At 47.1% G+C, this 25,490-nt stretch overlaps 1 protein-coding gene across 2 annotated transcripts in view; it reads right to left on the bottom strand.

Moving 5' to 3' along the window:
* The window catches only part of mob2a (MOB kinase activator 2a), a 57,948-nt gene that overhangs the window by 17,166 nt on the left and 15,292 nt on the right, over positions 1–25,490 (bottom strand). Inside the window, exon 1 of one of the 2 annotated variants that reach the window (XM_084555523.1) lies at positions 15,766–15,889. The exons of the other annotated variant lie outside the window; for it this stretch is intronic. Coding sequence (XP_084411649.1) covers positions 15,766–15,803 — 38 coding nt within the window. The 5' untranslated portion in view covers positions 15,804–15,889. Of the gene's footprint in view, positions 1–15,765; positions 15,890–25,490 lie in introns of those variants that run through there. 2 annotated transcript variants of the gene reach the window in all.

Raw genomic sequence — 25,490 nt, 5'->3', positions numbered from 1 at the left:
CCAAAGGAGCAGATTTAATCAGACAACACGAAGCAGAAGAAACGATAAAGTTTATGAAAACTGTGACATCACTGGTTATGTGGTTGATGGACGTGTTGCGCCTTAATCTGATGAAGGAAGAAATGATTAAACGATAACCAGAGGAGACTGACAGATAAAAATAAGAAAATAATGACTGCTGGGAAAGGAAAAATGTGAGAAATTCCAACCATTACGGCATTGACGTCACGAAGCAGCGGTAAGTTAAGGAGGCATGACTCAGTTGGGCGTTGTGTCATACTGACAAGAAAAGCAGCATGTAATGAACTAATACTGGAAACTGATGTTTGTCAGTTAATAATTTATTATTGTCATGTCAAGTTTTGCAAAAGTTTAAGTTGAGGGGCACATTTTGGACAAACTGCGTTGGCGAGCATCAGACTGCTCTGCTGAGCGATGGATGACTGGCCCAACAGGTTGACTCTGAAAGCCAGTGGACATTCCTCGTCTTTGAGACAAAGAAAACACTGACTCCAGGCCAGCAGCAGCAGCAGCAGATGAGTCACAACCAGAGCAGATGCGCTTTGGGGCCTGGCAACAGGCCCTGGCAAAATCAAATCTCCAGCCAATTGCAGCAGGGATCGAAATGACGGACGGGTCAGGCGCCCAACCGCGTCAAAACCGAAACGAACGAATAAAAATCACAGCAGGCCCAAGTCGCTCCATGAGACCTGTTGGCGTTGCGTTCTGGGCGTGGGGGAGTGTGTGGCGTGTTTAGGTAAGGTCTTAGCCAGTGAAAACTTTGCAGACTGAAGGCCTTTTAGCGCCTGAGGCTCAGATAAAGGTCAGCCGGGCCAGGAGACACTCGGCACGCTGAACCCAGCGACCTGCCCTGCAACACCAAACCCCTCAGTCGGACAAAAGAGCGCTGTGTCGCTGCCACAGCTAGAAAAATATGACAAAAATACATCATCTGCTACCACCCACTCGTCCTAAAAGAAAAAAAAGAGGGAGAACCGATCCTTGAGAAAAGGCAATCTAGATCCCAGTTCACCCTTTTACCTTTCACTTCTGCAGATTCATGGTGGTGCACTATATGAAAGTGTATTAAAGTGAGCGAGCATCTGCAGAGTGTGTGTCTGTGCAAACAAAACCTGGGACACAATAGGCAGTTTGAAACTTGCCAAAGTGGCAGGAGACTCTGTGAACCTTTTCACTTCTCCATATAAAGGTGCTTACGCCAGCTTCCTACAGACCACTCAAGACGTACACACAGAACATTAAGAACCGCTGCTATTATCAGTGCTCTCACATTGCTGTTCATACACAATGCATGACACTCTAGGTGCATGAGCGCATAGAGACCTTTAATGATGGACAAGATCTAACTCGTTTTTAGTTTTTCTTTGACCTAATTCGTCTTCTCCGCATCCACGGTATTCCTCTCATTGCCCGTGCACTCTCTCTTTCTCTTTCTCCTTGGCTTCATCTTTTCTTTGCTCTGCATTCCTGCAGGGGAAGGGCTGCATGCAATGACACGCCATTGCTCTCTGCACACACACATAGCCAGCCTGGCTGAACAAAGAGGAGAGCCGAGGAGCACAGCCTCGCGAGGAGCGAGCTGAAGGAGGTGGAGAGCGAGGGAGCTAAGAAGAACAGCTCTCACTTTGGGGTTTTGTGCTGGGGTGGCAGACGTGCGCACCTCGTGAGCAAACTCGCTGGTGTTCGAATGCATGCTCAATTTAACAGCAGCAATGGCACGAAGAAGAAATACCTCTCTGCCTGATTGCCTCTCTGCATTCTTAAGCCAATTAAAAATCAGGTCAGGTATTGAAGTGATCAACTGTTATCGGAAAGACGCGATTTCGATGGGAAGTCTGCAAAGAAGAGGGAGCGGGCTAGTGTGTTTGAGAGACAGGAGGCCACGTTCTCAATAGTTTACAGCTGAAGGAAGAGAGGGATTTAGCAAGGAGAAAACCGGAGATGAGAAATACCAGACTCGTGTCCAGAGTGACATTTGATAAATCACCATGGATACTACACGGGTCATGTCAACAGGAATGAGACCAGGAGGAACATGAAGGGGAGAAAATTATGAAACGGGAGATGGAATGAGGGATGAGGAGGCGGGAAGTGGGAACGAGGGAGCAGTTAAGATTAGCGAGAGGTGAAAATGGGGAGGGGGGGGTGAAAAACAGAACAGAAAGTTGTGAATTAAAAGTTAAAACTGAACTTTGGACGAGAGGAGAGGAGTGAAAGAGTTTGGATCGGCGTGGGAGGTTGTCACAGCATGCCCTGGCCGCTCCATGCACTCCTCCTCCCTACATTCCTCAGCGAGGGAGAGTCTGCATCCATCCCATAATTCCCCGTTTGCAAAAGCCCAACACCTGTCTGTCACATGTAAGAACGCAGAGAAGGTAAAAAAAAAAAAGCCCAGAGGATAAAGTCAAAGGTCAGCCATGATAAAACGCACAACACCATGACTGTGAGACAAGCTCGGGGATCACCGGTCAAGGTGCCGAGAGAAAGGTGAAGCAGCCGACCTGGAGGATGACCTTTGACGAGCCGTGGCGTCACAGGTATCCACAGCGAGGTCTGAATGTGACTTTGTCCTCAAGCCTGCAGGTAAAAACTGAGCTGAGTAATGAGTTTTTGTCTGCTAATGCACACAAGTCTAAGGTCATTCCCATCAGTGGCAGAGGAGTGCGTTAACCCATCACGCAGCCCTTGCAAGAGGAATCAGAGAGTCGGCTGGACAAGTCTTCCCAGAACTCTAATGCACCTCAAAAAACAACAGAAAGGAATGTCTCTTTTTCTGGGAAGAGCACACGATAACCTTGGCACCGACGCTTGGACACACACACAAACTAAACCTGCCGATTTCCCAACTGCAGATAAAATTCAGAACATTTCTGGACCAAACCAAAACATTAACTGCAGATTAACAGCTCTCGTGAAACACAACAGTGCGTAGGGCGGCTTGGCATCAGTGCCCAGAGAAATTCCTTGTTTTATGCACCCAGGTACGAGTTAGGTGTGTGATCAACACTGCCATCTACTGGTGCAACACACAACTATGGAGGGAAAGCCACATCAGGCGAGGCAAACACAAATGCTTTTTGATTTATACAAAGCCAAATCATAACAGAGGTAATCTCAGGGGAACCTGCAGACCAGCAACCCGACACTGGAGAGACATTTGAGTTTATTTCTCAATAAACTCAAAGGGTTTTTACGGTTACCCACCCTAAAAAAAAAAAAAAAAAAAAAAGGCCTCTGAGTGCAGACATTGTCTGAAACTTGCGTACCCTCACAGCAAGACTGGAGTTTTCCATTCCACTTTCCATTCAAGGTTTAATAACAAGGGTGTGGATGCTCAGATATATGCGTGTGTGCGCTTTTTGCGACACTTGAAACCGAACCAAGACTGCGCCGCTGACGTTACAGACGCCAGCGTGCTTTGAAGACTTTAGAACATAATGAGTTAGTTTCCACTTCTGGTGGCATATAAAATAATGCCAAGTGTGAAAGCGACACAGGATAGGTGAGGTTAGGAGGTAGGACGGGAGGGAGGTTTGTGACGTAAAGAGGAAGCGCAGGGGGATAGGGGGGCAGGGCTGTGGTCAGGTATTAGCTACTGTTTGCTCAGGAGCACAAGTGGTCGTCTGTGTGTGTGTGTGCGTGTGTGCAGTAGAGAATAAGATGGAGGGGGCTGAATGGAGAAGAAAGAGCATCATGGAAAAAGGAGGTGGCGGGAAAAGGGATTGGGTTAGCGCCCATGTTTGCACAGGATGTATGTGTGCGGGGTGGAGTGTGACGAGGTGGACCGCGGCGCTTCAGGGCCAACAGAGCGCTCTTTTCAGAGCGCTCAGAAAAAAAAAAAAAATAAATAAAAATAAGAAGGTATAATGTACCTTCAGCTCTGTCTGGACGGGAAAAGTCTTTAAAAATCAGACTCAGACAACAGCTCTGCCAAACAAGGGAGAGCACAGTTCAGGTGATTACTAATGGGCTTGTGGAGATGAAACATAAATGAAGCACGCGGAGCTCTGCAGGACGTGTAGGGGAGTCTTAAGAGCAAATGATAGAGAGATAAATAACAAAAAAAGGAGGAGGGTGTGGGGTTCTTTCACCGACTGGGCGGCTTTCTGTTCTCTGCTCTGAGGCTGTGCATGTCCACCCCGATCCAGCTCATTAACTCCTAAGTGTGGCCATTTAGTCACAGATGTCCTATCGGGGGCGGGGAGAATGTGGACGCATGTAACCTGCAGAGATTCACCGGGACAAACTAAAAACGCACAGAACGCCCCTTTAGCTCTGAAACTTAAGAGCCAAACTACACGGCAATGAGTGACCGATTTGTGTCGAGCAGCGTGTTTATCTCCACCCGAGTGACTCCCTTCACATATTCCACACACCTCCGACTCTAATGGAGCGCGCAAAAACGAAACTATGTGAAAAATGGTTCAAATCCGAGCTACGCTTGAGACGAGAGCCGGCTCAGCGCCCGCCCTGAGTCTCAATGTGCACATATAACGGTTTTAAAAAAGCAGCTGATGAGATTAACACCCTCGCCTAAAGAGGACATGCCAGACTGAATTAGTCCGCTTCTCGACGCTCGCTAGTCGGTTTCTAGGTACGTTACATAACTCAGTCGATTAAAATAACAGCGTGAGAGGTGAGACCCTGCAGAGCCTCCTTTCCCAGCGGAAGGGTCTACATTTCGGCAGAGTTCGTCAGAGCTCCGTCAGAGAACCGTCTGGCACGTTGGTGTTTGATTTGTCATTTCTGTCCGCGGCCAGTGACCTGCTGCTCTTCGACCCGGAGAACATGGGAGGAAAGTCAAACAGACCTTTGCTTTTCCACTGCCTGCTCTCATGGCAAATTACGCTCAACAAAAATGTGCTAATTTATTAAAGTAAATGACACAAGTACGATTCTGGTTGGTATTCAAGTAGTTTTCATTATTGGGCTGGTTCTTGTCGTCATATCGTATTTATTTATTTTTTCCAGTGAGCATTGTTTTGTGAGGCAAAACAGGAAGTTAAAATGAAAAACTATAAAGTTTATTTGTCCGTGTCCCAAGCTGACCTTCGTCCAGCGTCAGATTTCTATTCAATCTTTACGGAATGACGAGGGAATCTGTGTAAACCTGCCACCGTGATGTCGTTTTCTTTTTTTCCTATCCGCAGATGTCTCCTCCACAAATGCGGAGAGTGTGAGAACGTCACGTATCCATCGGCTCGAGTGCGTTTTGTACAGCAGCTCTTATTCCCGAGGAGAGAGAGAGAGAGAGAGAGAGAGCATCACTCGAGCTGCGACAGCCGCCTCGGAGGCCGGTGAACGGCATTTAAAAAAAAAAAAAACAGCCAAGTCACATCTGCTGCTCTGCTTATCACAACAGCCGTGCGGTCATTACGGGGAGAACAAGGACGCTTTCAGAGAACAGTACAGTCAGTGCTTCTCCGTCCACGCAACCTCTGAGTGGTGCCTTTTAGAAATTCATTAGCGCTGCGACCACAGTTCACAAGAAGCTTGATTAAAACTACGACCAAACAATCTTCTCAATCAAAACCAGAAAACGGCAACAACAAGAACTTCCTCAGAGGGCCCAAAATTCTGAGAAACAAAAACTAAATCCCAGATGACTAGACGAGATCTCGCCACCATCTTGGTAGCAGAGGAAGCTCTGGTCCATTGTTAGAGTTTGATTAAAACTGTTAGCGATGAAGGCGAGGGAAGCGGTCACACCCAGGCGCTTGCAAAGAGGTGGAAGAGAAGCTTGAGACCGCATGAGGTCAGCTGATTAAAAGAAATAAAAAACAACAAAAGCGGGTGGAAAATATGAGTGAGTCAGTCAGTCCTCCCTGTAGTAACGTCTTGCTGAGCGCGCCCTTCTGTGCATTTTAACCTCCCGTCGGCTTAGAGGTGTGCGGCGTTAATGTGAGAGCGTGTTTGTGCAACAGATCTCCTGCCCGGAGAGGAAGTCTGATTTCTCCAAGGAGGATGCTTTGGAAGAAAAGCAGGCATGCTACAACCACCGGCGACGCCTTTTCATGGACATCCACCCACGACAGATACCAAACAACAGGAGCTTGAAAGCAAGAGGTGGCGATGTTAAGCCCAGGAAGCTCAATAACAAAGCAGTGGCCACATGATCGAGATAATAAAAGACGTCTTTTTTTATCCGGTAATTAGCCGTGACAGAAGATCAGGTAGGGATGTCCGTCTCTGGAGGCTGATCAGGAGGAAAAACAATGTGTGTGCACGTGGCGAAGGAATCATGTGTTGATGTCTGTGCGACTACAACAGACAGGGGCGGAAGGAAGCTTGGAGACAAAGAGAAATGTTATGGAAATTCCTGGACAAAGCCGTGCATGTTTTGCTCCTTGAGGGCGCTGCTGAGATGACAGTGAAACCACAGCGAAGCAGTGCCCCTCCGCCAGAGAAACAACTATTTACTCCTCAGCAACACATATGGCACCAAACAAAAAGCATGCCTGTCGCCCACAGATGGTACGTCAATGAGCGAGGGGAGGAAGTGGGCGGAGGCATCTGCTGCCGGTGTAAGAATGGGAAAATAAAAGAGATGGATTGAAAGGAGGCACAGGAGAGGTCAAATCAATAGACGTCCTTGGAGCAGCGAGGGAAGAGACGTGCGCGTCCCTCGCTCCGCTGACGTCCACATTTCCCTCCGCCCCCCTCCTCCCACAGATCCAGATGAACCGCGGTGAGGGCCGACATAATCCGATCACTTTATGAGCGGATGAGATCAGCGGCTCTTAGCGCCGCGAAGCTCTCTGCATGCGTGTGCGCGTGGAAGTATCGGCGAGCGAGCAGATTCAGGTGTAAACAAGCCTCTGATTGGCCGTTACCACAGGAGTGTCTGGCTCCCACCTGGGACGACTGGGCTTATGTGGTGACATCATGTCTCTTAGTGGGGGATGGGAGGGCTTGTTGGTGCAGTGAGCACATCTGTCTGCAACACAAAAGACTTCAACAATAGTAATAAAAAAAAAATAAATAAATAAAGAATCCGAAGGGAAAGAAGGGTAGTTAAGGTCAGTGTCTGTTTGGCTCGCAGCTTCCGTGATCTCCGAAACAACGTGATCAATGTTATGAATGCTGCCCTGGAACATGCTGGAGTCAGCACTCTGCAGCATCCCCTGCCTGCTCCGGAGCCACTGTTTTGCCACTCGGTGATTAAATATAGCCTCGCAAGGAAGGAGTTCTTTGTTCGTGTGAACGTGACGTAGCCGAGCTCCAGCTGTGCTTTTAAAAAGGTGCGAAATACAACAGTCTGTATGTAATAAACACGCATTTCTGGAGGCTGCTTATAACTTTGCCTTTTTTTTTTTTTTTTTTTTGGTCTTCCCCTTCAGTCTATCCTTGGTAACAACATCACGTCAGATGGTAGATAATTGAAACAAATGAGGGGGCACAGCTTCCAGAGGCACTGCAGCACAGAGGCAATTACACAGCTATGCAGGAAAGTGTGTGTGTGCGCATGTGTGTGTGCGCGTGTTAGCTTGAGCCAGAAAGCGAATAACCAAGTCTTACCTACCCGCCAACAATCTTCTTCATTCAATTAAGCCGCACCAGACCACCCCTCCCTCTCTCACACTTGCCTGGGACAAACTTGATAAACAGGAAGTGAGGCGCCCAAGCACTTCCTGTCTCCCTTCAAATGGGCCTCTTGTTCCCAGAGGCTGAGCAGACAAGCCATGGGCTGCTGCTGCTGCTGCTGCAAGCAACAACTGCTACGACCCATTACCCCGCCACATTTACAGCCTATACAAAGCCTCCAGGCAGGCGAGTAGTTTTGGTAGTGTTATTCTGTCTAAACCCTTTCCTGCCACCTGACCAACGTACAAACACAATGAAGCCATTATCCACTTGCCAAATGGGCCACTACACAGCTGGAATAAGTTTTTCCATGCCTATAGGGCACCTGTTGCCACACACACACACTCTACTTAAAGTCATGCAAAACTAATTAAAATTCAAGTTTTAAACGACAAAAAAAAAAAAAAAAAAAAAAAAGAGGTCCAGTGCTTTTCTATTGAAGCGTGCGCGTGACGGTGCGTGTGCTGACTGTGAGGATCTAAATGCGGAGGTGAGGTTAGTGCAAGGCCATCTCTTTCTCCTCCTCCTCCTGAGCCAGCAGAACTAGGCTGCTCCCGAAAACACACACACACACACACACACCCACACTGTCTGTGTTGCGTAACCAGCCTCGTGTGTGTGTGTGTGTGTGTGTGTGTGTGTGTGTGTGTGTGTGTGTGTGTGTGTGTGTGTGTGTGTGTGGGGTCTGCCCTCTGCGGTGACAGGAGGGCAGGTGAAAGTAGAGAGGGACGGTCAGTTAAGTCACGACTGACCGGCCTCTTACGTGTCCACTGAACAACCGGTGTCACTGCAGTTGTCCCGTCTGGACCGAGTGAACTCAGGCATCTTGGGGAAGCGGCTATTTGTTATCGGCTGCGATTATACAAAAACTCCAGAAAAAAAAAAAGTATTATTTTCCCTTAAAACACGACTTAAATCTTGAATTAAAGCTGTAAATCGGGGGATGATTCCTGGGAAATGTGACCTTAAGCTATAGCTAAACTTTAAAAGTTCAAAAACATGTGCCTACACCTGGCCATTTAGCGAATTACTTTGCAAACTTCTGCAAAAAACAAAAGGTTAAATCTCTTTGTAGGACACACAACCAAGTCTGCCACAGAAAAGAACCAAAGAAGAAACTGTGTGCTATTTCTATTTTGTGCTGTGGCTTTTTTTCCCCCCATTTTTGAATATATTATTTATTACAGCCGGATAACAATTTCAGAAAGTTTTGAGTTATGGTTTCATTACAGGAGGAACCAGGAGCTGAGAGTCTTTTACGAGGTTACAGCGAGCATAAATTTGGCGTAGCTGTGTTGCGGTTGTCGAGTTCTTTCTTCATCCCAGTTTCGGACAAGAAAAGATATAGCAGCGATTCTACAAACCTTAGTTTTTCCCCCCAGTACACACTCTGGGGTGCCGTTTTCAGGGAGGGAGGGGAGAAAACCCTGATTTCAATCTAGACAGATGGTCAAAACAGAGAGATAACCATGTGATTGAGCGTCGGTCACGGTCTGAGTGCAGCCATTAGCTTGATGACCAACAGGGAGTGTCTCACTACACCTAAGAAACGAACTTTGTTGAATCATGCTGCTCAACTTTAAACTGCACGCCCCATTTGCTTGGGTGGAGTGGTATAGGATAAACACAGAAAAGAGATTATGCAGAATCATTTTCTTTTTTTATATTCATTTGTATATTATATTTACGTTTTCTTTCCCCCAAAATAGATCCGAAACAAACCCTCAAAGCTTCATTTGAAACTTAAGTGCTGATTTTGTTGTTTGGTTTTGATGCCTAAGCTCTTTCAAAAACCAAAAACCAGAATGACAAATCGGCTCTGCTGTACGGTGCAGACGCCACAGGAAATAATGTCATCCAGCTCCTTCCGGCAAATCTTTAAATAGATAATGATTTCAAGAGATTACCGTGCACTGATCGGAGCAAATTTTCTTTTATTAAGCTTTCCTGAAAGACTCCCGACGTTTCAGCTTGATTCAATTCAGGTTCATCCGAGTGACCGGCGGCCACAGGAGGAGGGAGCGTGCTGGGGCTGCTGAGGGGGGGAGAAGGAGTTTTTCAGGGTTTGTTGGCGGAGAATGGCGTTCTTGTTGAGCTGCACGTCTTGGCTCTGTGGAAGCGGCCAGGCCCTGCCAAAGACAGCCTAATGAGAGACACATGGCAACCGGCATGGTGCGCTCGGCTAATGCAACGCGCAGCCCGACGACGACACACTCGGAGCTATTGTTCGACGCCACACAGTATGAAATTTACCGTAAGCTGCAGGCAAAACACACACAAAGGCTTTTGTCATGTGACGGAGCCCGCTTTCCGGCAACACGTCAACAACAATACGTCTTATGGGTACAAAGACTGAACCACTCTTTGATGCTGCAATTACGCGAGGGGAAGCGATGACCACATCTTAAAGCGTCGACATTACTATTGATTAAAGCCGAATGAAAACCTGACCCACGATTCAACTCCAGCTATGGCCGGTGCCCGAGGGCTGCTGTGTTGGAGGCAGAAAACGGGAAAATCTATCCTCTGTATATGAGATTGTGTTTACATGCGACGTTGTGCAGATTACAGTGAGGGGAAGCTAAGGTGACTTTGATTGCCCTCAAGAGGCCGAAAGACCGACAACCTACAACGCTTGATGTTGTGTTACAGCTGCGCTTTAATGCTACACTAATCAAAACAATCACCCAAACCAAGAAAAGCAACTATTTTCTACTCTGCTGGTAGAAGATTAGAGCCGACAGTTTAAAGGCCACATGTCCAAAATTTCAATAATAATCAGGAAATAGTTACGGCAGAAAATAACACATGATTGTTTTAGGTCTCCGTTTTGGAGCGTTGCTACTTAAACCCCAACCAGACCGGTTAATCTACCAAGGGACACACGGGAGTACACGAGATTAAAACACAGAGGAACAACCCTGAATACAAGATACAACCTCGGTATGCAAATTTCCACAGCTAATATTATCAGAAAGCTACATGTATGAACATCTTCAATTAAAGCTGCTCAAAACCAAAAGTATTTGAAAAAAGTGGTTCTAATAATCTTGTTAGTTGTTTCATCACTAAAAGTTAGTCATTTAATTAAATCAGACTTCAGATTAGGTCCAATTCAATGCCTTTTAATATTTATAATGGTATTTAAGAGTTTGTCATTTCCTAGAAAGCAGACATTAACAAAATACTGACGACTCATCCTGCACTGAGGGGTGCGTGCTTATTCAAGAAGGTGTTTCCAATGAAACACCTTCTTGAATCACCATGTCTGTCCCTCCCCTTGTACCTTCATCGGCAGCACTGCTAGCTTCGGATCTCAACTCGACCACACATATCACTGATGCCGTCGGAGCTGACCAATCAGGATGCTCCCCCCTAGTTCTGCTTTCACAGGAAATACACAAATATGTGTAAATAAATAGCTCTCCGGCGAGGCCTAATCTAATCCAGCTGTAGACACTTCATGTAATTTTGGCTGAATGTGCCAGAGGGCTAACCTCATCTAATCCTGCTGCTCACTAGGTTAAACTGCAAAGGACTGTACAAGCCAAGGGGGAAAAAACAGTCGATTCTACTTTACATCATAGAATAACAGTCTGTTCAATTGCTCTGTGAATTACAGGATGATCAACATCGGAGTTGACAGCGTTCGACGAGGTGCTGGCAGACACTTTTTCATTTTTATTTTATTCCACACAATGCTACCGTTGAAAGCTGAAACGCCGGAGCCCAGGGGACGGCGGGCCGGCCTCAAGCTGAGGTCACCGAGGACCCCATTCAGACGGGTGTGCCTCCCGAAAACACGCATCAATCACAGAATATAACATCACCGCCAAGCCACCTGATTGGCCCGAGGGACAAAAGCGAGGGAGGGGAGACGCTAAAAATAGACACGACAGCCAATTTTTGGCTTAATGAGACCGTGAGGCTGTAAGTGTTTTGTCCAAGGTCCCCCCCCCCCCGCCCGCCTTGATCGCGAAACGAACACAAGCACTCCTGGCACAAGCAATGCCTCCACAAGGCTTCTGTGCGTATTTCCTTTAACAGCCTTTAACACACATGTGCAGCTTGAAATGTACATGACGCACACGTGAAGCGGCAGGCTGTTATTCATACTAAGAGAAGCAGTGAAGTGTAAACAAAGTTCTGAATCACAGCGAGGCCTAATCTGATCCAGCTGTTGCTGTGTGCGTCTGCGCTAAAAGCTACAATTTTACCCTCGCCATCAAAAACGCTCCTCTGGAACTGGAGAGATATATTTAGACTTTATACAGCAGTTGAGGCACGCTCAGCCCGGCTAACCTCGCCACCACAAGAGAGGGGAACCAGAGCCTCTCCGCTCCAAACTGCAAGAGAGCCTAACCTAAATCATCTCGGCCTTTCTCTCGAGCACAATAAACAGCTGTACGGGTGCCGTCAGATTTTAAAGCTCTGCAGCACGACGGCCGTTACCAGGAGGCATCTATAGGGGAAATGAAAAGAGCAAAGTCTGCTTAATGCAATGCTCTGCAAATAACAAAAAACAGAGAAAGAGGGGGGAAAACACACATCCCCTTCTCCTAATAAAGGGAACACTGTGTCCAAACAAACAGTGCCGCGACGCCAAAGAGGCACGCAGCAGGATGAGAGGAAAAGTTGGGCAAGCTTCTCTGACTAGCTGCCTTTTGGCTGAATTCCACCTCATTCCAATTAGCCTTCACCTACCATCAAAACAAACCCCGTAACCAGCAACGTGGAACCCTCCTCCTCCTCCTTTTCTTCGGTCGGCTATAGGAGGCTGGCGGTGTGCCATCGCTGTCCCTGTGTCCGCAACTCCCACCCTCCTTCCTCCTTCCCCCTCCTCCCTCACCTCAAGATAGCCCGTGTGTGTGTGTGTGTCTGACTACAGCAGAATCCCTGCCTGCTACGGCAGCACTGTCCTCAAATGTCTCCTCCAAAACCGCAGCACAATAACAGAGGGAATGAATGGGCAAGCTAAGAAAGGAGGAGGGGTCAGATAGGAAGGAGTCAATGAAAACCTTAGAGGAATGATGCTGCAAAGCCGAGTGCGATGTGCAAAGGAAGGAAGGAAAGGTCAAGAGAGGATGATGATAGTACCTATAGAAGAAGCAATCGCAGCACACCAGAACCCCCATCCAGTAGGTGATAAACCAGAGCCGAGGTGACGATGCGCCGACCCGGAGTGCCCTTTTCTTTTCTCCTCCCTTTGACCTCGCCGTCTCTGCTCTGCTTTCTTGCAAACTTGGTTACAGGTGCACCGGGAGGACGGCCGCCAGCTCCGGCATAGCACTCGGCGCGATCACGCAGCTGCTCGAAACGGCCTTCGAGTTTAACGCCGTGGCCGACGGAGTGACGCACGGTGAAGCCGAGAAAAACTCTTTCAAAACAAGAAATCATTCACAAAACCGGGCCCACTTCTCTGAGCATGTTTCTCTTTCTCTCTTCCTTCCAACTACTGCAACTGCTGCCTCACTTTCACACTATTGCTCTCTCTCTCGCTCTCTCTCTCCCTCCCTCCCTCTCTCTTTCTCCCTCCCTCTCCCTCTCCCTCTCCCTCTTGCTCTCTTTTGCTGGCTCCCACTTGAAAGGCGGGAAGATTAGCTTGGCAAACTGAGTCCTATAAACAAACTGCTGACTGCTGGGCAGTACAGGGTGGACTGCAGGGGGGGGGGAGAGGAAGAGGGGGACAGAGACGTAACGATCCCTGGGAGGCAGAGATCTCATCCGTCTGTATACATGCAAAACAAGAGCTAACCATCTTATCTCCACCCATCCCGCACACAGGCCAAACACGCTCTGCACGCCCGCCTGAGCCAAATCCGGTCAAACATCTCTGGAAAGTTAATCAGTGCAGCAAGTTGACAGCGTCGTGAATCTGCAACCTCGACCGGGAGACGGCTGGTTCTGTCAACACCGAGGGAACACACGTGAATAAACAAGGAGCCCGGCCAGGATCTTCGCACCATACGTAAAGCCATGACTCTTCATTCACACAAATGATGCAGTGGCACGGTATGGGAGGGGCTAGCGCGGAGACAGGCCCCCAGGAAGCGAGCCAATCACTGCAGAGAACTCCAGCTACGGTGCGGGCAAACGAGGTGAAGGACACCGGGTGAATTATGGGACTCGTTCTTTTTCGCTTCCTCTCCTCCTCCCTGCATCATTAAATAAAAGCAATCACTTTCTTGCTTCCTCCTCACGGATCAGAAAGAATGCACACACTGTTTGAAAAGGGGACTGCAGCGAAACAGATCAATGCTGTAAACAAAGGCCGCAGACACTGCCGGACTCAGCACACGCACAGGATTAACCGACCATGACGAAGGCTGCCGAGCGCCGACGCTCAATGTCAAACAGGCCGGTGGCACTCAGTGAAAACAAATCACCGCAGCCTGCCAAGAACAAGACCTGAGAGATCACAGAGGCAGATGCGACAATCACCTTTAGAAGATGTCAGTTATGTAACAAGCGCAGAGGGGAGGTGGACGCTTTTACTCTTATTCTGTCGCCGGCTTATCAAAGGAGCTCTGAACTGCGAGACGGGTTTAAAATTAACCAGAGCCGGCAGATCTTCTCACCTCACCCCGCTCCACAACACCTGAGACGGCACCGAGCGCTCCCCGCTGCTTCTTTGTGCAGTTTTTCGAGATAAAAGAAGAACCGCTGCAGCCCCGGTGAAGTGAAGCTCTTCCACATCCAATGACGTCATCCCTCCTCCAACACTGCCGTCACCTCCACCTCCACCTCCACCTCCTCCTCTTCCTGCTCCCTGGAGTGCCGTCACCAGCAAACAGGCCTCCACCTTTTACCGTTTAATTACCTCATCCATCTCACCTGCACACACACCTGCAACGGAGTACACGTGACTCCATCTCTCATACGCAATGATCCCAACGGAGGGACAAACACACTTCCTAAGTGAAAACAGAAAGAGGAGGGAGGAGGTAGCGGAGAGAGGGGGGGAAACACAGCGATAACATCTTTCTCAGTTTTTCCGTTTTCTCCGAGCGCTCGAGCTCGTTAGCTCCCTTTGTGTTTCAGTACCTGAGAATCAGGATGTGGGCTCTTTGTGTGTGTCGAGTACAGCGGAAAAGCCAAGTGCCCTGCAGCAGGGTAAAAGCAGGGGGGGAAGGAGTGCCAAAGGAGAAGTGTAAGAAACGAAACCCGCCATTATATCAACTGTCACTTTCAACAATATGACCGTGTGTGCGTTTTTATTGTCCGTACTTCCTCAAACCTTTTCGGGCCTTATCATAAAATCCAGACGGACAATAAAAGCAGCACATCCGGAGTAACAGCTACACGGGATGAATTTAGTGTGACTCAACCGGCGGAGGGCAGAAAGACAAAGGGGAGTATTTTTCTTATAAACTTGTGACTTGGACAGATAACACAATGAGTAGAGAGAAAGAGAGAGAGAAACTGGACCACTGAGGCAGGGAAAGACCCGACTCGTGACCGGGTTTAGAAACACCGGGATATGAATAGAGGCCGTTCGCAATCATGTCAACAGAAAGTGGGTTAGGAGGGGGGGGGTTGAGAGGTTGAGAGGCAGACACAGTGTTGCGCGTACAGCATCGTTCACACTGCTACAGGCATGCACAAACACGCACAAAGTTGCTAGGTGATGGAACCTCGAGAGGGGAGTATTTCTCCTAAATGAAAGGGGTGAAAACAAAAGAGGGAGCCCAACCCCTTAAAGCAAGACCGACAGGTTTCTCCTATTTTACACGTGGCTGGTGAGAGGATCCACGAAAGGAAATGACACATCGCCAAGATCCTGTTTTCAGAGAGCATTTCAGTTGCATTTAATGTGAATAAGTGAAAAGTTTTAAATCAGACTCCAGAGACTTTAATATCCAGGACAATAAAGACTCGACTGTGCAGCTCATATGAGAAGGTTAATAAAATGTCTGAAGCATTATTAAAAAACAAAAAACAAAAAAAAACATCACAAAGTGCAGTAAAGAGCAGTTATGAGCTTTAAAGCTTTGTGGAAATATCACAGAGAAAGTGAACTGCCTCATGAGCCAAGCATATGACAAAACGCGCTGACTCCCACCTCCTTATTCTTATTCTTCTTCCTCTCCCTCCCTCCCTCCCTCCCTCTTCCTCCTCTCCGTACGGATTCACATTAATAAGTTGCAGCCCCGGTCTTACCTATTTAACGTATAGGACCCGTTCCTTTTAAACCTCATCCTGGACGACAGGAAGCGGATAAAGAAATCCAGAATTGACCGATTCAGCTGCTCGTCTCGCCTCGAAAGAAACCGACCCCACGGAGTCCGTGCGGAGCAAACAAAACGCGGAACAACACGGAGTTGCTCTTTGCAGACCTCTCTCACTCCTGCAACACCGTTGCCTCTATCTTCCCTTAGACTTCCACCCTCCTCCTCCTCCTCCTCCTCCTCCCCGTCTTCCTCCTCCTCCTCCTATTCTGGTTTAGCCCCACGATGAGTAGTTTCCGTGGGGCAGGGTTAACGAGTATTCTTGCCGCGGGCGTTTCGATTAAAACAAAAAAAATTAAAAAAGAAGACGGATCGTGCGCCTTGGAGAGATGCGTAAAAGTCTGGTGGAATCAACACGGAGTCTGGTTGAGGCTGCTCGGGCTTTGTGTCCACAACCTCATGACGCAAACCACCGCGTGTTTTTTGAAAAAAGAAAAAAGAAAAAAACACATGAAACTTGAATCTATTCTTTCACCGCGTCCACATCTACACCCCACCCCACCGGTTCCACTCGGCGACATATAAACCCCGAATAAAAGTCTAAGAGTCTAAACACGAGGAATCGTTACAAGCCGATGGTTATCGATGCGAGCCGGCTTCCTTCTCCCCATCCACGGTTCCTGTGGAGACTCTCATGTTTCAACCGCGCTTCCTATCCCGAGGAGCTATATATGCGCATTTGTGTTCCCTGCTCCATGCGCCCGAACACAAACCAGACTCCTCGTCAACGCCTGACGGGTGAGACAGATTTGAGGCTAAGAATAGGGCCGAGGATCCATTAATGCCATTTAAATCCAGAGTGGCACTTCCAGGAGCATGAGTGTCTTTCCAGTGCGCGCAATACTTTTCACTTTGCATTTTACGACACAGGAAGCTCTTAAACGTGATGGACTCCAGATGCATTGAGATTTTTATTTGGATAAATTACCGCCATGCACCGCTGGATTCAAATAAATAATAATTATGCCTCCACGCAAATTTAAAGTAATTACAAGACCTCCAACCAGCTGTGCAGTCAGTGGTAATGATGATGAAACTGGAAGCATTCCTGTTTAATCCATAGTCACTGGACACTGTTTATTAAACCAGATAGAAATAAATCAGATTTGCGACTCAAATTTAAATGTTTACATGGAAGCTAAATCTGATCCAATTTGTTTCCATACACCAACACATCAATGAATATGCACTGATCAGCCACAATATTAAAACTACTGACAGGAAGTTAATAACATCGACCATCTTGTGACAATCCAATGTTCTTCTGGGAAACTTCTGGACCTGGCATTCATGTGGATGTTACTTAGACATGTACTGTACCACTCATCTAGACCAGACCAGGCACCTCCACCCCATAGCAATGATTAGGAACAACTCAAAAGAAAAAAACATGAAAGACAGCACAAGGTGTTGACCTGGCCTCCAAATTCACTAGATCCCAAACTGATCAAGTATCTGTGGGACGATCCACAGAGGCCCCTCCCCTCAACCCATAGGACCCAAAGGCCCCCACTAACAACATCCTGTTTGTTGAAGGCCCATGTCCATTCTCTGATGAGTCACAACTGTTTTGGAGGCACAAGGGAGACCTACACAATACTAGATGGACTGATGCTTTCCACAGCGACTTCATCTATTTAAACACTTGTTGGGAGAACTCGTTTTACCACCGCCCTGATTTTGTCACCTGATGTTTACCCGACATGAACCAGAGAGAGAGAGCAATCAGATGAGGCGTTTACAGGTTTATCTGGTGCCAGTATGTTCCTGTTAAACAAATTATCAAAAGGTTCACGCTAATCGTCCGAGTCTGACTGAAAAACCCCTACTGTTGAGTTCTGACTGAGGTGGCCGCACGAGGCATTTTTATCCTAAGTGACATATTTTCAGCAACCTCTCTGACAAATACAATGAGAAGTGACAACAGGCTGAGTGGCAGGAATGTTAAAACGTGGACGACTGACAAGCAAGACAGCTCAAAGGGGCTTAAGAGGTGACACCGGAGCGACTTTACAGCAACGATGCGATCTTTAGCTGCGCCTCGAGCAAGCGAACACGTCCACAGGGAGGATAGCTCACCGCCTCTGATGGATCATCTTTTAAGCTACCTGACCGACCAGAGCTGCGAGGGAGTCAAAGCTGGTGTTTTGTCAAGTTTGGATTTGCACGGCGACGGATGAAGACTTAAAAAAAAAAAAAAAAGTTGGTTCAGAAGGTTGGGAGGGGGAGAAAAAAAAAAGGAAGGATGGATGGAGAGAAAGTGAGAAGGGGAATATGTTCAGCAGAGGGCCCAAACCACAAAAACTGAATAATGGAGAGTTCAGATGTGCTTCTGTGACGAGGGGAAGCTTTGAGAAGGTGAAGAAGACATTCTAGAAAGATACCTGGAGATGTTCCAGCGACTAAATTTAATCTGCGGTGATAATCTCAGAGCCAGGCGTCCACTTCTAAGAGTTATTTGTCCAATAAATAAACGATCTAATAAAAAGAGTAAGTAAAAAAACAAATGGCTCATTAACTCTGGTGTGCGTATCGGTCTCGAGGGATTAAAGGAATACGAGGCACAAAATGATGAATCCAGGCAAGCGGTTGGGTTCGAGACTATTTTAAGTTATTCGGCATTACATCATGGGAGTGCGGCGCAGCATCTGTGCGCGCGAGTGACTCCTCCATTCCCGCAAAATGCTAAGTGTTGGTTTCATGGTTCTGAGCTCGTTTATTACAATAAGAGCAGGCTGGCACCGAAAGTGCTGATCAATCCTGCTCCTGCTGCTGCTGCTGCTGCTGCTGCTCCGTCAGTCACTGCAGAGTTACACAACAGCCGCTGGAGGTAGGAGACGAGGAGGAAGAGGAGGCAGGAGTGAGGCTATGAGAGGGAAGAGGGTTAGCGAGACTTGAAGAAAGGGACGACTGTGACTCTGTGGTGTTTTCCTTCCACATTAGCCTTTATTGTCAGCCCCCCTTTTCCTTCCTTCTTTCTTTCCTTCTCCTTTTCAGTCTCAATCCTTTCCTCCTTCCTGCACTTATTCATTGCCTGCACCTTAACTGCCCTTGATTTTATTGCTCCCTTTGCAGCCCCTTCATTAAGCTAATTCGGCCTTTCTTTCTTTCTTTCTTTCTTTTTCGCCTGATTCTTATTTCCATTCAGGCCTTTTTATTTCCCCCATGCACACCGCCCTCACATCCCTTCTGTCCATCCTCCCCTTCATTCCTATTCCCAGTGCGTATTGTGTAAGTTAACTTTTAAGTGCGTGCCCGTGCATACTAATAAAGATGCCAACGCTTTTTTTAAAATTCTTTTTTTTTTTCCTGAAGATGAAGCTGCAGATTTTTCCCCAGTGGACGCCGACACAGAGTGAAATAAAACACTCGATAAACCTCCCTCTGCCTCGTTTTCAGTGACGGGGACGCTTCCAGAAATCAGTCATCGCTGGCTGTGGCGCGGCTGTGGAATAGCCCTGGCCCCTCCACTCCTACTCAGGCTTTCCAGGAATACATTGCAAGTCAAATGCTGCCGGACCGCAGTGCACGAACACACACAGACGGATGGCTGGGCGCGCACACACACACACACACAACTCGAGTGCATGTGTGAGAGGAGACGCCAGCTTTAGAGAGGCCGCCATGCTGCATGGGCCAAGTTCCCCAGCACGGACAGGGGCCGATACTGACAGAAAGCACACACACACACACACACACACACACACACACACACACACACACACACACACACACACACACACACACACACACACACACGACTCTCTACAGCGATGCCAAAAGAGATGAATGTTACGAAACCGCCAACATGTGTGCATTATGCAATTTAATGTACACAGGGTTTATTTGCTGCCAACTACCAAGCGCCTACTGTTTTTCCTCTCTCACACAAGCGGGCGCACTCTAAATATGTTTCAGCACACACAAACAAACAAAGTCAGAGGTATATATATGTATAAATACATACATATGTGTGTGTATGTGAGAGCTGGGGCCGAGCCAAGAGGTGCAGTATGAAAGGGCCTATATATACGGCCCGGGCCGGGTGACGCCAGGAGCCAGTCAGTCTGCCTGTGTCCACCACCTTTCACACACAGCCAACACATTCAGTAGGGGGAGAGACAGAGAGACAGAGAGAGAGAGGACGAGGACGGCGCTGTAAAGCAGCTTCTGGCGATCCAGCTCTGAGGCACCTGTCTGTCAGTGATTCACGAGAGCGTGAAATAATATGCAAAAATGCCAGTGATGTTGACATTCTCTCAAATGTCTCCTGGATGCTCCTCTCAACGGGAAATGTTATGTCTGGACACTTCTGGGCTCTGCGGCCAATCGGGATTATCTTTCCGTATCTGGACAGGTTTGGTTTCAATTCAAATTCCACCTGATGGGGGAAAAGCAACCTTATGTGTACATTTATCACCTCGCAAGCATTTTGAGAATGTGAAAAGACATCTAAGCTGCAAAAGTCGGCCTGTTTAAAGTTCTATGGTGGCTTTGGTGCTATATAATTAAATATATGCAACACTAGAAGCTGTCAGTGCAGACACATAAGGCGCTTTTAGAGTACTCCGCACGTACCTAGTACCTACGCACGTAGCCAACGTCGGTGCGAGTCATTTATACTCTTGCGCTCGTCAGTCTGGCTCGCTCTGTAACAATGCCACCCAAACACTAGTCAGCACAGTCGGATTCATTTTTGTTTCTCCTTCCTGCTTCACTTTCAACAATGGCGACTGAAACGTACGAACACGAGTCATACAAATGTCTGCATCTCCAAACCTCCTCAGTTAATCTTGCCGATTCTTTATTGATCCAAAACAATCACTTCGAAAATTGCGGAGATGGAGAAGCAGCCGGAAATACTGAAGCTTTCGGAACTGAAGCTCTGTGAAGGCTCTGCGTTGTCGCCATAGTCTAAACCGCCTATAAGGTCCCTTATGCCCCGTTCAGACCTGGTATTAACATGCATCATAAGTGATCTGGTTGCAACCGGCCATTTTAAAGTATATATCTTAGTTTCGCACTCTTGTGTGCAAACAACCACCAACATCAATCAAAGCACGATGGAATATTGTAAGAGCTGCAGTCTCTACTGCATTGCTACCAACTGTTTCAGAACAATGAGCACAGCGCTGTTTGTTGTGTGCGCCTCAGTATGCGGATAAAATACAAACTGTGGGATGTAATGAGCTATAAAGCTTCTCTCGCCCAAAAAAAAAACACACGTTATGATTTATACATCTCTGCCCTGACGTGATTTATTTTAGAGGCCGGCAAAAAGCTCAGATTGTGACTCAAACTCAGGAGGAGTTCATACACAGAGTGATCTCACCACTGTGCTGTTCGCATCTGTGAAAGGAAAATAAATGAATAATTTAAAGATAAATTATTTATCTTTATTACTGGAGACTCTTGTTCATCTGTTATCTTTGAGAAAACACGTGACTCCGCTCCACACTGCTACTCTGCTTAAGTCAGCATGATCACATTTTATAACACACAGCTTACTCATCCCTAATGCATTCATTTGTTAATTGTTTTTATTTGTTATTTAATTGGGTAACAATTACAAGGACCAAACGTTTTTAAAAAGGTCTCTCTACTCACGAATGTGGAGCTTTTGTCTTTTCTCGTGACCTTTTAAAACAGCGTCTCTTTCTGAATGAAAGGGACAAAACTGCTTATGCGAGAGGATGGATGTAAGTGGAGTACTTGGTCCTTAATGCGACCCAGGACACACCGAACAAATGCGGTCGAGGCGGATCCGATCTCAAATGCATCTTGGGCGTGTTCACACCTGTACTTTAGAGGGCCACTTGTGATCAGATCCCTCAGGACGCATGTTGATAGCAGGTCTGCACAGGGCTTTGGAGCAAAAATGAGTTGACATAAACCCTTTTACGGTCAATATGAAAAATATTTTTATAAGTCGCATTTAAGGGTCTTAAAGTCTATCATAAGGTTTTTAAGTTTCAATAAGTGAGATCAGCAATTAAGGGTTCGGTGTTTCTCCACCATAACTTAATTCTTGGCAGTGTCAATAAGACTTTGAAGCATAATTTAGAGATGTATGTGTGAAAACGTCTCTAAATTGAGCTAGTTTTTCAGTTTAAGTGTCAAATCCTTTGTTTAAAGGAACGCATAACAAAGTAGAGGCGTTGTTGAGGACTGTGGGGCTATGATGCCACCTACTGTCATCTAGAAATACTGCACTGCTCAGAGGAAAAGGGAAAAAAAGGAAAAAGACATGCATCTCTCCGCTTTCCTCCTGCAGGGGTGTGCTGGGGCCGAGTGGCGGCGATGAGAGAAAGGAAGCAGGCAGGGCACGGAGACCTGCAGGCAGAGGTGCAGGCCGCCGCTGATGTCCTGCTGACTGGTATGCAGTCTGGTATCGCCGGCATGCGAATAAAGGCTTTGCAGCGGCGAACGAAGGGAAGGAGGCGAAGGGATGGGAGATTATTAAAAAAGATGAAGGAGACGTAAAGCAGCACCGATGCCTCTGTGACGTCTGGTATTGCTGGTACACTATATTACCAAAAGTATTCGCTCACCTGCCTTTACTCATTCTATGAACTGAAGTGCCATCCCATTCCTAACTCATAGAATTCAATATGATGTCGGTCCACCTTTTGCAGCTATTACAGCTTCAACTCTTCTGGGAAGACTGTCCACAAGGTTGAGGAGAGTGTTTATAGGAATTTTTGACCATTCTTCCAAAAGCGCATTGGTGAGGTCACACACTGATGTTGGTCGAGAAGGCCTGGCTCTCAGTCTCCGCTCTAATTCATCCCAAAGGTGTTCTATCGGGTTCAGGTCAGGACTCTGTGCAGGCCAGTCAAGTTCATCCACACCAGACTCTGTCATCCACGTCTTTATGGACCTTGCTTTGTGCACTGGTGCACAGTCATGTTGGAAGAGGAAGGGGCCCGCTCCAAACTGTTCCCACAAGGTTGGGAGCATGGAATTGTCCAAAATGTTTTGGTATCCTGAAGCATTCAATGTTCCTTTCACTGGAACTAAGGGGCCAAGCCCAGCTCCTGAAAAACAACCCCATACCATAATTCCTCCTCCACCAAATTTCACAGTTGGCACAATGCAATCTGAAATGTACCGTTCTCCTGGCAACCTCCAAACCCAGACTCGTCCATCAGATTGCCAGATGGTAAAGCGTGATTCATCACTCCAGAGAACGCGTCTCCACTGCTCTAGAGGCCAGTGGCGGCGTGCTTTACACCATTGCATCCGACGCCTTGCATTGCACTTGGTGATGTGTGGCTTGGCTGCAGCTGCTCGGCCATGGAAACCCATTCCATGAAGCTCTCTGCGTACTGTACTTGGGCTAATCTGAAGGTCACATGAAGTTTGTAGCTCTGTAGCAATTGACTGTGCAGAAAGTCGGCGACCTCTTTGCACTATGCGCTTCAGCATCCGCTGACCCCTCTCCGTCACTTTACGTGGCCTACCACTTCGTGGCTGAGTTGCTGTTTTTCCCAAACGCTTCCATTTTGTTATAATAGAGCTGACAGTTGACTGTGGAATATTTAGGAGCGAGGAAATTTCACGACTGGATTTGTTGCACAAGTGGCATCCTATGACAGTTCCACGCTGGAATTCACTGAGCTCCTGAGAGCGGCCCATTCTTTCACAAATGTCTTGTTTCACAGTCTGCATGCCTGAGTGCTTGAATTTATACACCTGGGGCCAGGCCAAGTGATTAGAACACCTGATTCTGATCATTTGAATGGGTGAGCGAATACTTTTGGTAATATAGTGTATGTGGAATAAACTGAGGTCATGAGTGAAGGCAGGAAAGGAGAAGCAAGATGTCTAGTGTTGATAAAACTACTACTGCCTCCCGTAGATTAGTTTGTGGAGAAACTATAAGATCATAATATTTAAAAGCTGCTGGCCCTTTTCCATCCCAATTCTAAAAAGTGGCTTCACGTCAAAGGACAACCTTGAAAACTAGTTACGAGGAAGAAGAAGAACAGCACTATTGATTTGTGTCTGCCTCTGGCTGGTGGAGGACTGGTACTGCTGGTCTGATTCTGCAGCAGCAGCTTGATACGGTCACGTGACGCCGGACTGGAAAGAGACAACCGAGCCCGGTGCACGCTGGGAAGGCCTGCGAGCCACGATTATGCAACCGCAAGATCTGATTTCATGCCCACTGGATCTCTCCCTCTGTTGTTCTTCCTCTTTACATCTCCGCCGCTTCTACTTTTATCTACATTTCTGTTACCACAGCAGTGTCTTCTTCTTCTTCCCTTTTCCTCTTGTATTGCTTCCTCTATTCACCACCATCTCTTCGAGATAGTCACGTGACTTGCAAAAATTAAGATGAAACAAAGTGACCCTAACTGCTGACAGGTAATTTTTTTTTTTCTGCATACAGGAGCAGGTTTCTGTCTTCTGTGGACTGGAGATGTGCTGCCCTCTTGTGGCACAAAGAGAAATTCCATCCTCCCTCATTCTCTCTGCAACAACTTATAAATTCCTCCTGAAGTAAAGGTGGCACTGCAGGTGGCGCTTTGCAATGCGCAGAAGAGGTGTGAGCTGTGGCTGCAGTTTAGTTACTTTGAAAAGCCTAGAGAGCTCCAAGTGGTGAACTTAGTCAGGCTGCAACGTGTTAACTCACAAAAGACCGAAAAGGGTAATTACTGTATTCCTCCCATCTCGGATCTCGTTTTAATAACTTTCCAGGTCATTTTATTTTATATATTAGCAAAACCACTAGCTACATATAGTCCAGTCATACACTGATCAGCCACAAGATTAAAACTACCTTCCTAATATTGTGTAGGTCTCCCTTGTGCCTCCAAAACAAAATATCAGAGAATGGACATGGGCCTTCGGAGGGTGTCCTGTGGTGTCGGGCATCAGAATATTGTTAGTGGGGGCTTTTGGGTCCTGGGTTGAAGGGAGGGGTCTCTGTGGATCATCCCACAGGTACTTGATCAGTCTGGGTTTTTTTTAGTTGTTCCTAAAGCGTTTTTGTGTCAGGCTGCATCCTGCTGGGGATGGCTGCTGCCATCAAGGGGTATCATTGCTATGGGGTGGGGGCGCCTGGTCTGGTCTAGATGGGTGCTATATGTCTAAGTAACAGCCACACAAATGAATGGCAGGTCCAAAAGTTTCCCAGAAGAACACTGAATTATCACTGTTATTTACTTCACCTGTCACTGGTTTTAATGTTGTGGCTGATCGGTTTATATGACAGCTTTCATACTTATTTGTGACCTAAACAATGCATAACTCAATCAGATGATAACATTACAAATTAGCATATTATGAAAACAACTAAAAGATCCTTAAAAGAGTTTTTCTCCCATCATACCCTTAAAAGACAGAAAAAATAATCAGGGCTAATTTTCTCCACTGAGCTAAAGTCAGACCAGAAGGAAGCAGCGTTTAACTTCAATCCAAATTTTCCAAAATGAATGCTGTCAAATCTCCAGACTCTGGACTCCGTGTGAATGCCACAGAAGGTGTTTGCTGAGCAAACGGAGCATCTGTAGTTTGCTAAGCTAATGCCAGTAAAGGCTCTGGCCCAGGTAGTAGCTAAATAATCCCCATGCTGGAAACAGTTCCTTACTCTCATACAGGTACAGAGGCGCTACTGAAGCGTGCAGTCCACACTTCAGCACAGTGGTTATG

This window comes from Chelon labrosus (genome assembly GCF_963514085.1).
Source record: "Chelon labrosus genome assembly, chromosome: 11".
Lineage (NCBI taxonomy): Eukaryota > Metazoa > Chordata > Actinopteri > Mugiliformes > Mugilidae > Chelon > Chelon labrosus.
This window is presented reverse-complemented; position numbering and strand designations above follow the sequence as displayed.